At 41.9% G+C, this 13656-nt stretch overlaps 1 protein-coding gene across 1 annotated transcript; it reads right to left on the reverse strand.

The window, feature by feature from the left end:
- Positions 1-3133: 3133 nt before the first annotated feature.
- On the reverse strand, positions 3134-13457 carry LOC147045910 (phosphatidylinositol 4-phosphate 5-kinase type-1 gamma-like). Its single transcript, XM_085929754.1, has 18 exons — positions 13314-13457; positions 10556-10581; positions 10396-10485; positions 10197-10327; positions 10004-10121; positions 9262-9414; positions 8718-9017; positions 8431-8639; positions 8253-8336; positions 7562-7610; positions 7332-7416; positions 7103-7255; positions 6336-6495; positions 6193-6261; positions 5665-6115; positions 5045-5119; positions 4435-4507; positions 3134-4260 (listed from the first exon to the last, which is right to left on the reverse strand). Exons 1-17 carry the CDS (start codon positions 13399-13401, stop codon positions 4448-4450), a joined length of 2301 nt encoding a protein of 766 aa, XP_085785880.1. The 5' UTR covers positions 13402-13457; the 3' UTR covers positions 3134-4260; positions 4435-4447.
- Between the last annotated feature and the right edge of the window lie 199 nt (positions 13458-13656).

Raw genomic sequence — 13656 nt, forward strand, 5'->3', positions numbered from 1 at the left:
CGCCACGCCAGCTGAGGATGCACGTTTCCACGCAGCTGTCCAGCATGGCGGGCCGTGTGTGTCTGTGTGTGTGTGTCTCTCATCATGCTGGCCGGCCACACAAGTCTTGTCTGGCTCTCCCCTGCTGCTGCCGTTTTGGACAGGTAGCATCTGACACGCATTAGCCTGCTCATAATGACTTCTTCTGCTGCAGTCATTATTACCCACTTGGAGGAAAACAACCCCGGCGGGGTGTTTTTCTTTTTGTCTTTTTTTTTTTTTTTTGCAGTGGCGTGCGTTTTTTAAGTTCTGGTTGTTGATGTTCTCATTTTTGCCAGGGAAGCATAAAAATGGATGGATGGATGGGTGGATGGATGGATGGATGGATGGATGGATGGATGGATGGATGGATGGATGGATGGATGGATGGATGGATGGATGGATGGATGGATGGATGGATGGATGGATGGATGGATGGATGGATGGATGGATGGATGGATGGATGGATGGATGTTGATGGTAGTTTTTGTCTACTTGGGTTATTTTCAGCCTCACATGACGGATCCTAAAATGAAGTTTACAATCTGCGTGTGATATGAAGACGTCAACGGTGAAACAATGAAGCTTGTGAAAAGTGGGCCTCCAACATGGCCATGATTGTTTGCTCACGGATCCCGTAAGGAATAGCGCAGCGATTAGCATTAATCCTGCAAGTCGTTGGGCAAACAGTGCAGTCGGCAGTTTGGGATCTCCTACATCAACAGCAGGTGTTTCCTCACGACTCTTTTACACAGCCTAATGTTTTTAATAGTTTGTTGCTCTTCAATTTGATATACACTACATCGATTGAATGATGTCTTGGAAAGGAAAAGTAGTTGTAGTAGTCTGGCTTTTTTTTTTTAACATTTTTCGTGAATATTTCTTAGTCATGCATTGATGTGGAATTGATTTAAATGACAATAACGCTCATCCAAAGTCATGCAAAAAAATGTGCAAACACAACATTGACACATTATCACCTCATGTGCTTGGCAGTTGTGAGCAAAGCATCTGGCCTGTTTACACATTCGTAGGAGAGTAGCAACATTAGCATTAATTGGGAGTCATGCTCCCGGCCACGCAATTCCAATATTTACTCTGTTTTGACCTCTGCCAACTACCTGCATAAATGCAGTGTTTTACTTGCCAACATCAGCGACAGAGGTTTGGAGAGGAATTCAACAAGTTGTAAAATGTTTGGTTGAAGTTGAGCAAGTTTGTGAGCCCCATTGTCTGCTATCCAAATAATGCTTTGTGTCTCATGAGGTGACAGGTCAAGGAAGCGTGGGGGGGGGGGGGGGGGGTGATGGCTCTGAAAAACGAGATGATGCACGATGCCCTGCAGTGTTCCAAAGCTTAGCAGCATGACGGATCCGAAACCCCCATAGAGAAAATCAATGATCTCATTTTTGGTGGCTCTGCCCATGGCTAGTGGCCAACGGTGGGTAAAGTTAATTGAGAACTAAACTAAAATAATATTAACACCAACAAATTGCATTTGAAATAGCAGTAAGTCCTTTATAATTATTCTTTGCAACAAATATGAGCACTTTGGGGTGAAATAGTAAATAGTAAGGCTTTTTATGGGGGATATTTTTTTATAAAAATAAAATGGATGGATGCTGCTAAAACAATCTAAATCCATGCTTAGATTTTTTTTGTTTTTTAAAGGCCAACTACAGTAAGGCTTTTTCTACCCAATCAATTCTTACCCTCATGTATCCACTGCAGATACTTTACCTCATCTTGATGCTGACCATGCTGAATCCTTAAATGTGTGCCTGAAGCGCTCAAAGAGAATTTCAACCAATCACAGCAAGACACAGAGCATTGAGAGTGAGCCCTACATTACTATCCACAATTACCTTCTATCTGCACACTGTTGTTTTTAGGATCAGGTTGTTGAGAAAATGATCCTTAAATGCTCTGCAATCACCATGGAGGAGGAAATCACTGATTATCACACAACATTGTTTTGGAATTGAAATTGAATCCTACATGAGTTTAGCGCATTCATCCATATCATGGCCGTTCAATATTTAGGCAAAGCGGCTCAGCTGTATTTGGTCATCCAAAATGAATCGTGTATTCTCCTCGACGCCAAACGTGGAAGTGACAGGGGACGCTTGGCTGCAGACAAGAGACGAGGCACGCACCGACATATTGGCTTTGTCCTTCATCGGCCCTCCGTTCCTATTTCCCTTCATCTCATTAATGGATGGATAGATGATCAATAACAGCAGGCTGGTAGAGGGGGATTAGGATTAGAAATCAATGGTGCTGTTTTCTTCATCCTGCCAGAGATAAACAGTGCCGTAAGACACTGGCAAAGTTTGTTTTTTTTTTTTTTTTGGGGGGGGGACTCTCTTCTGGCATGCAAGCACACTTCTTGCCCACTTTGCCAAGTAAAATGTGAACGTACAGAAGTAGAAGATCACATCAGAGAGCCAGCGACTGCAGGTTTTTATGCCAAGTTATCTTCACATTCTGAGGAAAGATGGAGATGACTGAAGAGGAGGCAAAGAGAGGTGAGGCAAGGCATTCTGCGTAGGTGAGCCTTGGTCCTCCACTCAAAGACATTTCGAAAGGTACCCTTGATCTGAGCCTGCTCGCTCGCTTGCTCGCTCTTGACTTTTGTCTCCTCTCACACTCTCAAACACACACAAAAACACCCTCTGTGGGTTTTGATGGGAGTTGAAAAGAATTTTGCAATTCCGTTATCAATATTTATTGCTGGATTATTGATTCTCATGGGAGAGGCGATGGAAACATTTGAATAGAGATTAGCTAAAGAATCAATTATTTGAAGTATATTTACATGCACTTTATTCACTATATTCTCGATATATTCTCGGGTGTGTGCAGGAAAGGAACAAAAGTAAATCATGATAAATAATAAAAAATGAAAATAACATCAATAGAGTACTGCACAATTACAATTTCTGTCAAGATATCATTTATACATATGGAAGCATAGATAGACTTACATAAATGTGCCACAGCAGAGATTTTTATTAATTGTGGCACCATTTTTTTTCTTCCCATGACATCTGAAAACCAGGAAGTTTTTTGTTTGTTTGTCCTTTTGCATTAGTTTTGCGTTGATGTAATTTACCTCCATGCCACAAGAGAGACTCTCATGCATTGTCAAACATATGATCAAACCTGTGGTGATCTTGAACATGGCACATGGCAGGGTTTGACAGGAAGCCAACAATTTTCAGTTGCTAGTGTTTTGGGTCAGAAATATATTATGTTTGCCGTGTTGTTCGTTTGGGAAAATAAACTTCAACTTCCTTTTTTTTTTAAATCTTTTTTATTCCTTCACCAACAGAACTGTCCTGAATTTCAAATGCATACTAGTTAACACAGTTTATCAGTCCTAGGAATTGACCGGACAGGGTTTAGTCAATGCATTAGGTCGAAAACTGCTTCATTTGGATTTATTTTAGATTATTGTTCGTTTGGAGATTCCGGATGCGAGGAGGGCAAACGTTTGGGATTGCTGAAGATAGAGCGGCATCAGCCATAGAGGCAAGCCCAATATCAGCATCATCACACCGGGAAGAACTCTTCAATGCTGGCCAACGCTCCATGCAGGTATTTTTTTTTCTTTTTCTGAATGGCCTTTTTTTTTTTAATTATTATTATTGGTGTGCACACATTCACAAAAGTGTTTGACTTAACACTTTGTCAAAGGATGTTCGCCATCTATATCATGCTTTCATTGAAAACTAGAAAAATCTTTTTTCACATCATGTATTGCAGATCGAAATGTGACAATCAATAAGGCATGTTTGACATTGGACCAGTAGACATTGCTTGGTGCACGAGACAATATCTGTTGATTGAAAAATGAGATTTTTTTTGAAAAGTGCAATAATAAAGTGCAATAAATAACCAATACATCCTGGATGTTTATGTTGCTAAAAAAATAAAGCCACAATATGTCCATATAGCATAGCCAACATATTGATCAATATCATTTTTGCACCATTCTAAATTGTCCAGAATTTCATTTCTGAGAATTCTCTCTTCTTACTTTTACGTTTTGTTTTTATATGTGTATTTCTATGAATGACCGAGTATGCCTTTATGTACAGTATGAGCATAATTTGGACGAAATGCTTTGAAGGTCGATCTGAATCACAGTTACAAAAGTCCACATGCAACCTAAGTTCTCAGCATCGAAGCAGAGGAGTCAGTTTGATCGACAACTGCTCGCTGATCCTCTCTGAGCGACTGAAAGACAAATAGAGTAAATATTGAGAAATATAGTCGATGGATGGATGGATGGATGGATGGATGGATGGATGGATGGATGGATGGATGGATGGATGGATGGATGGATGGATGGATGGATGGATGGACGGACGGACGGACGGACGGACAGACGGACGGATGATGTACACTTACTGTCTGACGTTCCTCATGAGTCATCCTCAGAGCTGGAATGAGGAGAATGCACACAGCTCTGGTCGTCCTGAGTCTGACGTTACCAAATTTGACCAGCAGAGGGCAGCAATAAGAGAAAGGAGGAGGACAGTCATGCAGGAAATGATGACAAAAAGCCTTCAAAAGCAAAGATATTCCTTGTCACAGTTTCATATAAAGCTGCAAACTTTTTTTTTTTTTTAAATAATCACCTCACACTTTTTCTCAAGTAGTAGTAGTAGATTTATGAATTATTATAGATGTGTATGAATCCAACTTCTCATGTGCAGCTTTAATTATGATGTGACTATTCATTTTGGGGCAGAAGATCCAGTTGCCGCTAATAACCTTGGTCCTATCAGACGTGCTAAAAGCCACTACATCTCTAAAGAAGCTTATACAAACACACACAAAACTCTTAACACGGCCTAACTGAAATGTCGCAAGATGGTCATGGCGGCCCTTCAGAAGAGAGAATTTACAATTGATTCAGCACATTTGACAACTTCTGAAGAGCCACAAATAAATCTGCGAGTTTCTCTCCTACAGCCGTGATCAGTCCAGGACTCAAACGATCATGCTGGTGACTTACGGTGTAACTCGAGCTCGAGTTTAGCTTACGACGCCCAAGAACGGGAGAGTACACCCAATATCTGCCATCTGCATACTGATGGACAAATAGATGAATGGATGAATTATAAAAGAAAAAAAAAACTGTACAATCGATGGTGAGCTCTGCATGACATTGCTCAGGCGCAGGAATGCAGCTTGACATACATCATGCAAGCGAAGGAGGCCTTTTTTTTTTTTTTTGCTGACACGTTCAAAACGACAAGCGCTGGCAGCAGAAGCAGCCTCATGCTTGAGAAACTCCCCTTAAGTGCGTGCGAGCTCTCCTTCCTTCTCACCATCATAACTCTATCACGCTCTCCTGACTGAGCCACTGCAAGGAGACCCAGCAGAGCAAAGGAAGCAAAGATAGATTTTCACTCTATTTCACCGGCGAGACACTGACAATAACAATGAACAAAAGGAAGAAAAATCTTTTTCATTTGCCAACTAGACCGGCAGTCTCGGAACACAAGATTGCCCTTCCGTGCTATTTTTAGAAGCGGTTCGGTTGATACCAGGCTCCTGATCTAGAGTGCCAGAAAACACCGCTTCCATTTCCAACCGAGCCGAACGAAATGACACGAGTACAAAAGGACTTACAAAGTAGATATCGGAAACCTGCACCTCCCCATCCAGTGAGTTGTGGCTGCTGGAGACGGACAGCTGATTGCTCATTGGTTTCCCCGCAGGGTGGTGGGGAGAGGAACTTTGCGTGGAGGCGGGACGGATGGGGGTAAACGCCGAAGACGGCTGCAATGCGCTCGGGGCCGGAGGGCTCGCCGAAGCGGAACGTGGAGTTTGCGTGCGAGGGGTCGCCGCGCGTGTGAGGGGGGAGGTGAGTGGTTGGGTGGAGGGGCGGATGGAAGAGGAAAGTGTGGAGGAGGACTGGCAAGCTGATTGAGCAGTGGCGGAGGAGGACAGGAAGGTGGGAGGAAGCGTAGAGTAATGCGCGGATGAGTCGCTGGAAGGAGGAGGAATGAAGCTGGGATGATTGTCAGCTGGCGAGCTCGCTTCGGTCTTCTGTGTCAGTTCGGTGCTGGATGGAATTTTACTGTACGCACAAAAAAACTTTTTTTTTTTCATCACTAGACACCTCTTGATGTTATCACGTATGAAAACTGTGCGTACCTGAGCTCAACTTCTACCGTTATGGTCTCCAGTCTCTTCTCATGAACGTCAACAATCTCTTTGTGGAGCCTAAAATGATACAAGATGAATGATTCGACATTGTTCATTTTTAAATGGATTTTTTTTCTTTTTTTTCCTCTCACTTGGCCATATTGGGTGAGAGCATTTGTTTCCTGCAGCGCGGGTGCTCGGGTGTATCGAAGGGGGTGCTGGTGGGTAAGGAGTTGTTGGACGAGAGCGTGGTGGCGATTGATGCCGTGGTGGCGTCTTCAAAAGAGGGAGGCGTGCAAGGCGGCTCTCTCCCTAATTGGCAAACAGAAGAGGATATGATTTTTTGGGGAGAAGCACTGATGGGTCATTTTGACCCAGCTTAGCAGAGCGACACAAGCGCTGGGCAGTTTTTTTTTATTTCCCCGGCTTCGATTCTTAGATTGCAGCGCGGCCGATGACAGCTCTGGAATTTATACAGACGAGCTTGCAATGTTTATGAGCATTGAGCTGGGAACGTTTGGGATTAAAAAGGCCAAGTATTGTATAAATATTAAGGAAAACAAATTAAAAAGGTGATTAAAATGGCTTAGGTATTCTAAGAGTGCACTTTTAGTTTGGGAAAGTTTTGCTTCTACTTTTATTTTGTTGGCACTGCTGCTCTACTGCTGAGCTGTTCTTTCTCCAGAAGATCAATAAAGGTTGACTTTATCCCATTTAAACAGAAAATGGAACACTCAAGTGGGGAGGATTTAAGTTGCCGTGCCAAAGTTCAGAATGAAACAATGCAAATACAAAGCAATAAAAAAAATAAAAATAAATCCAGCGCTGAGGTCATCTTTTTAGTTTTATGACTTGTGAGAGCTGTCAAGTTGCTCAGAGATTATTTTGGGATTTATATCAGACTGCACCGAAAACCTACCGCTGTCCTCCAGCACGAGGAAGCTGAGAGGTCCTCGCAGGCTCTCCAGGTTTTCCTGCCTCTCGTCGCTTTGCGAAGGACGCTGGCCGGCCGACCCGGATTTTAACATGGCGAGAGTTCCTCGACCTCTCTTTGAAGGAGATGGTCTCAATGCTGTGAAAAGAAATCCATCTTCATAAACCACAATATTAGGCAGCTATTTTTTTATTATTTTTTTTTTCAAACTCACAGCAGCTCTTCCTGAAGACCACGGCGCTACAAAATTTGTAGAAGCGCTCGGCGTAGAAACCCGGCCTGTGAACGGATACTGTGTCCTGAGGGTCGTTAGGGAAACAAACGACTGATATCAGAGCGCTATTTTATGTGTACTGCATAAAAGACATACTAAAAGAAATGAGGCAGTTGCAGTTTTAGTAGCTTGATTTGTTTGAGTGCTACGTGAGATGGAAATCTACTCACCCCATCGTGGATGAGAGACTTCCAGGAATGCTCCAATTTCTTAATCAAGCTGAAAGATAATTGAATAATTTAGGTCAACTCACTCGACTTATCCGAAGCATTAACTGCTAAAAGTTGCGCTTTAGATTTTATTACAGGTCGTACAGGGCTGGATTGAATTTGTTAGCGCTCATCTATTTGTAATGCGCAATGTAGACGAGATCTGATTTAAAAGCAGCCAAAGTGTTGTTACAGTACGCACTACTTTCATATTTAAACAGTGCTTTGACGCCATCTTGTGACAATTTAAGTCATTTCAGGAAACACAAAAACTGTAACTTCCACTAACAACCCAGGCTAAATTTAGCTTGAAGATCATTTCTTTGACAGCATTTACTGCTTGCCTTTTTGGCCTATACTTTGGCACCATCTTGTGGCATCTTAGGGTATTACAGCAAAAAAAATCTGCAAAAATCTGACAATGGGTCTCATAGAAAATAAAATGAAAATCAGTCACTGTTCACCAAACGAGGCAATAAAAAGCTTCTAAAATGTGATTTAGTTGATTAGAAAGAGTGAAGGGCTTGCTTTCCAAAATGACTGACATCTAAAACACAATCTCCTCTAACGTTGTTGAAATTCTCCCAATGTCTCAAAGTGACTGTCTTTGGGCATCAATAGTAAATGAATCATTAAAATGCGCGACTTATACCGATAGGACTGCAGAATGTCGATGATGCCGACGAACAGGAGGAGCTGCTCTCCTTTGACTCCCACGGCTGGAATCCCACCCATTCTAAAAAACAGGGGGGAACTTATCATTCAGCGTGTGCGTGTGTGTGTGTGTGCATGTGTGTGTGTGTAGATAAGCTTTTTTTTGTGAGACTTACGTGTCATCATGATCGAGAGTTTCCCTGCATGTGGACCCTCCCTGTATGGACTCAATTGCAGTGGAGTAAAGAGCTCTCTGAGCAGCAGGCCGCATTTCATCCACGCCACCTGCTGGCGAACCTTGGGATTGACGTTCTCTCTGCGCTTGTGTTTTGTTATGGACTCCGAGGAGCAAACTGTAGTCCATGATCTTGAAACTCTCCAGCACCTGACATGAAAAGAAGAAGTTGAAGAAGATTTGATGTTTCTTTATTTCCTGGAAAGGACGTGGACTTTGAAGTCTTACCAGACAGTCTCTTTGCAGGGTTTTGACCAAAGCATTGTACGTGTCCTGGTCCATACTGAGACCCTCGGGAACATCGCTCAGGAAGTCCAGATCTTTAAAAGTGGGTTTGGTTTTCTCTCGCTCTTTTTTCGACGCTCGCCTCTTATAAGTGGAGCCCTTCAAGTCGAATTTAAGGTGCATGCGTACAGAACGCGGGAGAATATTGTTCATCACAACCAGTCGGATGTTTTTCCCCCCGCACTGGACGCAGTAGAGGCCAAAGAACTTTGGAAGCAATGTCCGAGGGTTCTGGTTCAAGTTCTGGAGAGGGCAGTGAAAAAGTGAAAAAAAATCTTCAATTTTATGTACCTGACTAATGCCATTTTTTTTTAAATTTTATTTGTTTCCTTGCACCTGCAGGACAGCGTGACACATGAGGTCTTAGCTCATGCTGCGGTTGTGCTAAGTCTGTTAAGGACTACTTAGCTAGGTCCAACCCCTCCGACGACACACAACTTGATGCATTTGGTAACCAATGGCAACTGTGTGTTAACGTGGGACTTACCATGTAGTAGCCAGGAAGCAGTTTCTGTAGAAATTCTGCCTCCTTGTGTTGGACAGTTTTGATAATGAACTCATCGTCACGTGTTACGTAGAAAATGGAGCCGCTCGCTCCTGGATTGGTCAACTCAATCAGTGGTTCATTACAAAGGGAATACTGGAAAGAAGCACAAATGGAATGGAAAACTGAATTAAGGACGCAACTTGGTTGCAAAAGTTTCAGCAGGATTGAATATTTTGGTAGGTTTACTAAAAACTGAGCGACAGAAAGTGTTGCTCCTGGTTGAGTTTAAAAAAAGGGAGCATTAGTTTGCTAATCTTCCTCTGGCACGATGAGAGCGCATGAGCTTAAAGACTTGTTGCCAAGTGCAGCGTGTGACTGCACATGTATGCAAATGTGCAATGTGTGACAGCACGCATTTTTTTGGAGAACTCGAAAAATACCCACATAACGGAAATTATATTTAGCTCACGATGGAGCGATTACAGCGCTATCTTGAAAATGGATCAAGAGCGTGAAAGAAAATTGTGCAGATCTGTGAAGTGGATTAAATGATGAGTTCGAGCCTTGTTAATTGGCGCTTGAAGCGGTGATGATTAAAAATGCTGTTTGGATGTTTTGCCGTGCAACAAATTAAAAACGTCCTGTACGCGACTGCTCAAAAGTTTTGGAACACCCCAATTTTCAATGATTCAAATCAGTTATTTGAAATGATACGAATTTCAAAAACACAAAAAAACATTACCAGGTAGTCATCTGGCCGGATTCCAAACAATTCCCTGAAGTAACGGAAAGCCACGGGGGCGTAGGTTTTAAATCTAAAGTCTGGAAAGTGGTGGGCCGGTGTAAGGTTGCTGCCCTCGCTGCGACGAAACCAAAAGTGGATTAGACACCGCGCTGGCTAAAATGTTTCCTGTACCATTCGTAGAAAAAGCCACCTGGGGAAGAAGATACTTTCCACCACATAGAAGTCTTGCATGAGCACGTCTCTCTCGGGCTTGGAGCTGAGATTGCCAACCGTATAGCCAATACCCAGTTGGATGGCTCCTTTTAAGGCGGAGGAGGAGGTCTGAAAAAAAAAAAGAAGATGAATAGTTCCACGGAACGACATACAAGCAGAAGGATAAAAATGGCAACCTTCTTGTACGTCGTCTCTCCCGAGGCATCGACTCTCCTGTGGCCGATTTTCTTCTCGTGAGCTTGGCCTGCTCCAAATGGGGACGGCATCTGTATCAAAACATAGACGTCTTTGTCATTTCAGACTTTAGCCTATAGGAACACGAGTTGGAACACTCACCTCTGCTTGACACTTTTTGTCTGGATCTACACAAACAGGAGGGAAAATACAAGGGCAAATGTTAATGTGATCATTGTTTGTAGAATCAGGCGGCATCTATTTGTCCAGATGTAACTGGTATCAATATTGATTCACCTGCTTCCCACCTCGGTTTGTACATGACAAATATCATCGCACTACTACTTTCAAAGGTCCTCCACTAAAAGTACACAAAGGGACAAACGGATTCGGCTGCCAAAATGGACAACAGGAATAAAAACAAGTTTGATCTGTCGTAGGAATTTTGGGGAGCTCAGTGGTGCCTGACTCTCGCATGATTGTCCCAAACGACTTTATAGAATTAAAAATACAGATTTTTTTTTAAGAAATATACCAACTGCCTGTACTAATTAATTTTCTACAGTCAAAAGTGCAGCTATAAATTATTTTTGTATTCGAGTAATTATCGATTTTGTTTACATCGATTAATCGAGTAATCGGACGAAACATGCTTTTGGCGTTTTCTTTAGAAAATGAAGACAGTACGTATTCTTTACTGCACAATGAATCATCGAGTCAGAGGAAAAATTAATTGATGCGTTTTTCTAATCGAATGATTTGAATTACTCGATGAATTGTTTCAGAACTGAAAACCTTCGCAACCTAATTTATAGCAAATTATAACTCAACTCACCAGCAAATGAGTTTAGGTTTGATGTTCCCCAAACAGAAAAGCAACGTCAAGGAAAAAGGAATCAGACCAGAGCAGTTGACAGGATTTCTATTCTTACAAGAACCACGTTGGTCCTGAGAAGCAAAACACTCTATTGGATTGACTTCCACCTTAATCTTCGTGTCACCATTGGCTGACGTCTGAAGATCACATTGCTAACCAACCAGACACAAGGATTCCCAGACCAGCTAATAAGATGACTCGTTGGTTACTTGGCTTGCATGGCAAGAAAAAGCAGCAGTGGAGGAAGTCAAAGGGAAACGAAATGACTTTATTTACGTTAAAGTTCAACAAACTACTTGGTTTGCGTGGTCATGTCATTTTTTTCAGGCCATGCCAGGGCGAAGATTAAGTACAAAGTAGGGATAATGAACTTTTAAAGCACGCAAAGCATTTGGAGCAGATGTCGCTTCATCTAGGAGGCTCGATAGCACATTGACAAAAAAAATCATTTGTGGATATGTAAATACAAAGAATACAAAAAAATAACATTTATTCAAATTATGCAATTGTGCTTTTACGTTTGCACTCATGTCATTTGTTTGTCTTGATGGAAAAACGAAATTATCTCAATAAAGTATCAAACTATTAGCTATCCAGCTACCCATCAAGTATAAAATAAAACAAGCACGTAAATCTTTTATTTGCAAATGTCTCAACATGTATTTTGAGAGCCGATGGGAAGGTACAAGTCTATGTAAAGCAATGCGCCCAGACGTCCAAACCTGCGTCTTAATCCCGAGACAAAGCCTGTCAAGCATAACAATGAGGATTAAGATTTGGTAGAGACATATCCATACGGAGGATTGGGGTTAAGAAAGAATTTTATGTCATGAGGTGTAAGTTTCAAGCCGTTTCCTATTGGCTCGTTTGAAAACTCAAATATTAGGGACCTGAGTGTTCTCGGAAATCGTTTTACTATAGGAGTCTTCTGGAGGGAATATTGCTTTTTAAATCCATTTTGGCATCATGCAAAAGAAGAAGAATCCGGTAAATTGATGCTAATTTTATGCAGTGTTATGCAGGTTGACACATTAACACTCCACATTTAATATACTCTGATGTAACTCTTAATTTATGATTGCACCTAAATATCATAAACCTGTCACGCATACTCTGAATTATTTTTTTATTTTTTTGCTTGAATATCTGCAGAGGTTCTTTGAAGCGATAGCAACCAAGGATTAGTGTGTGTGTGTGGTTTATGTTCTAATAATTCCATGTCGCATTATGTAAGAGCTGACAGGGAGGAGGGAAAAAAAAGACATGCAAAGATGAGAAGAGGCTGAGGTATTAAATCCACTAGGGATGGGTGTCGAGAACCCGTTTCATGTTCATGTATCCACATAAACAATTCCTTCTTTTACCCTCCAGCAGTTTTATTCCAAGCTTTCAAGTGTTGCATCCTAAACAAGCCTATTGGGCCATTTTGCAACAAAACACCAGCTATGCTTGAACTTGTGATCCGCCTTTATCTAACAATCTTATGTGTTATTCATTTTAACAGCTTCTTAAGAGACATTTGTAGTTGTGTTTAACTTTTGAGTTGAGTAGAGATATATATTTAAAATTTGACACCCCCCTCCCCCCTTCCTCCCCCAGATTTGTGCAGTTTTATTTTTTTTTTATCATCAAGCAGTGTTATTCAGCCTGTGCATAATGTTACAGTGGTTTATAAATTAGTCGTAACATCAATGTGAGCCACTTGGAAAGCATTTTTTTTTTTTGGGTAGTACTACTGAGCTAATTTCTGAATATGATATTCAATGCACAACATTTGAGGGGTTTATTATGGGGGCATCTAAAAGGTTAGGGTGATATTGATTCAGAAATCATGAACATGATCAGTGTCTTTACATGAATAAGCAAATTGATTTCACAAATATTGATAACCCTTCACATTGTAGCTACTCAATGTAAAAAAAAAAATGGAATAAACCTTTCCTCACTAAATATGACAGCACTTCAAAATGGCGAATTGACTAGCGCATTCGGGACGGGGCAATGTATGATGGATGCAAACATGTGAAATGCATCAATTCCCACCTGTGTCTGCGAGGTCCAGATGCAGACTGAGCCCAGTTTCCTCCTCATTTCCCCGGCCAGTTTCCGCAGTCACTTGCTCCAGCTCCATGACGGCAACCGAGCCGAGCCGAGCCGGATGCGGCGGTCGGAGAAAGCGTCACATCACCGCAGTTTACAGAACTTTCACAATGATGGTTGAATCAAACGGAAGTGATTGCCAGCCAGTCTTAGAAATGAAGTGACATTATTGTTACAGCCACGCGTACGCGTCACTTGATTGGCGACGGATGCTCATCCACGTCCAGCAACGTTACAGATCCAGCTTCAGTCAAATCTCGACGTCATCACGACAACCGCCGCATAT

This window comes from Syngnathus leptorhynchus, chromosome 14 (genome assembly GCF_054491065.1).
Source record: "Syngnathus leptorhynchus isolate UIUO chromosome 14, UIUO_Slep, whole genome shotgun sequence".
Taxonomy (NCBI): domain Eukaryota; kingdom Metazoa; phylum Chordata; class Actinopteri; order Syngnathiformes; family Syngnathidae; genus Syngnathus; species Syngnathus leptorhynchus.

Excerpts from the sequence above, each read along its gene's own strand:
- LOC147045910 (XM_085929754.1), bottom strand. The coding sequence starts at position 13,401 with ATGGAGCTGGAGCAAGTGACTGCGGAAACTGGCCGGGGAAATGAGGAG. Across the intron at positions 10,582-13,313 it reads TCTGGACCTCGCAGACACAG|ATCCAGACAAAAAGTGTCAA; the intron begins GTGGGAATTGAT and ends CTGTTTGTGTAG. Across the intron at positions 9,018-9,261 it reads TGCTTCCTGGCTACTACATG|AACTTGAACCAGAACCCTCG; the intron begins GTAAGTCCCACG and ends TGCCCTCTCCAG.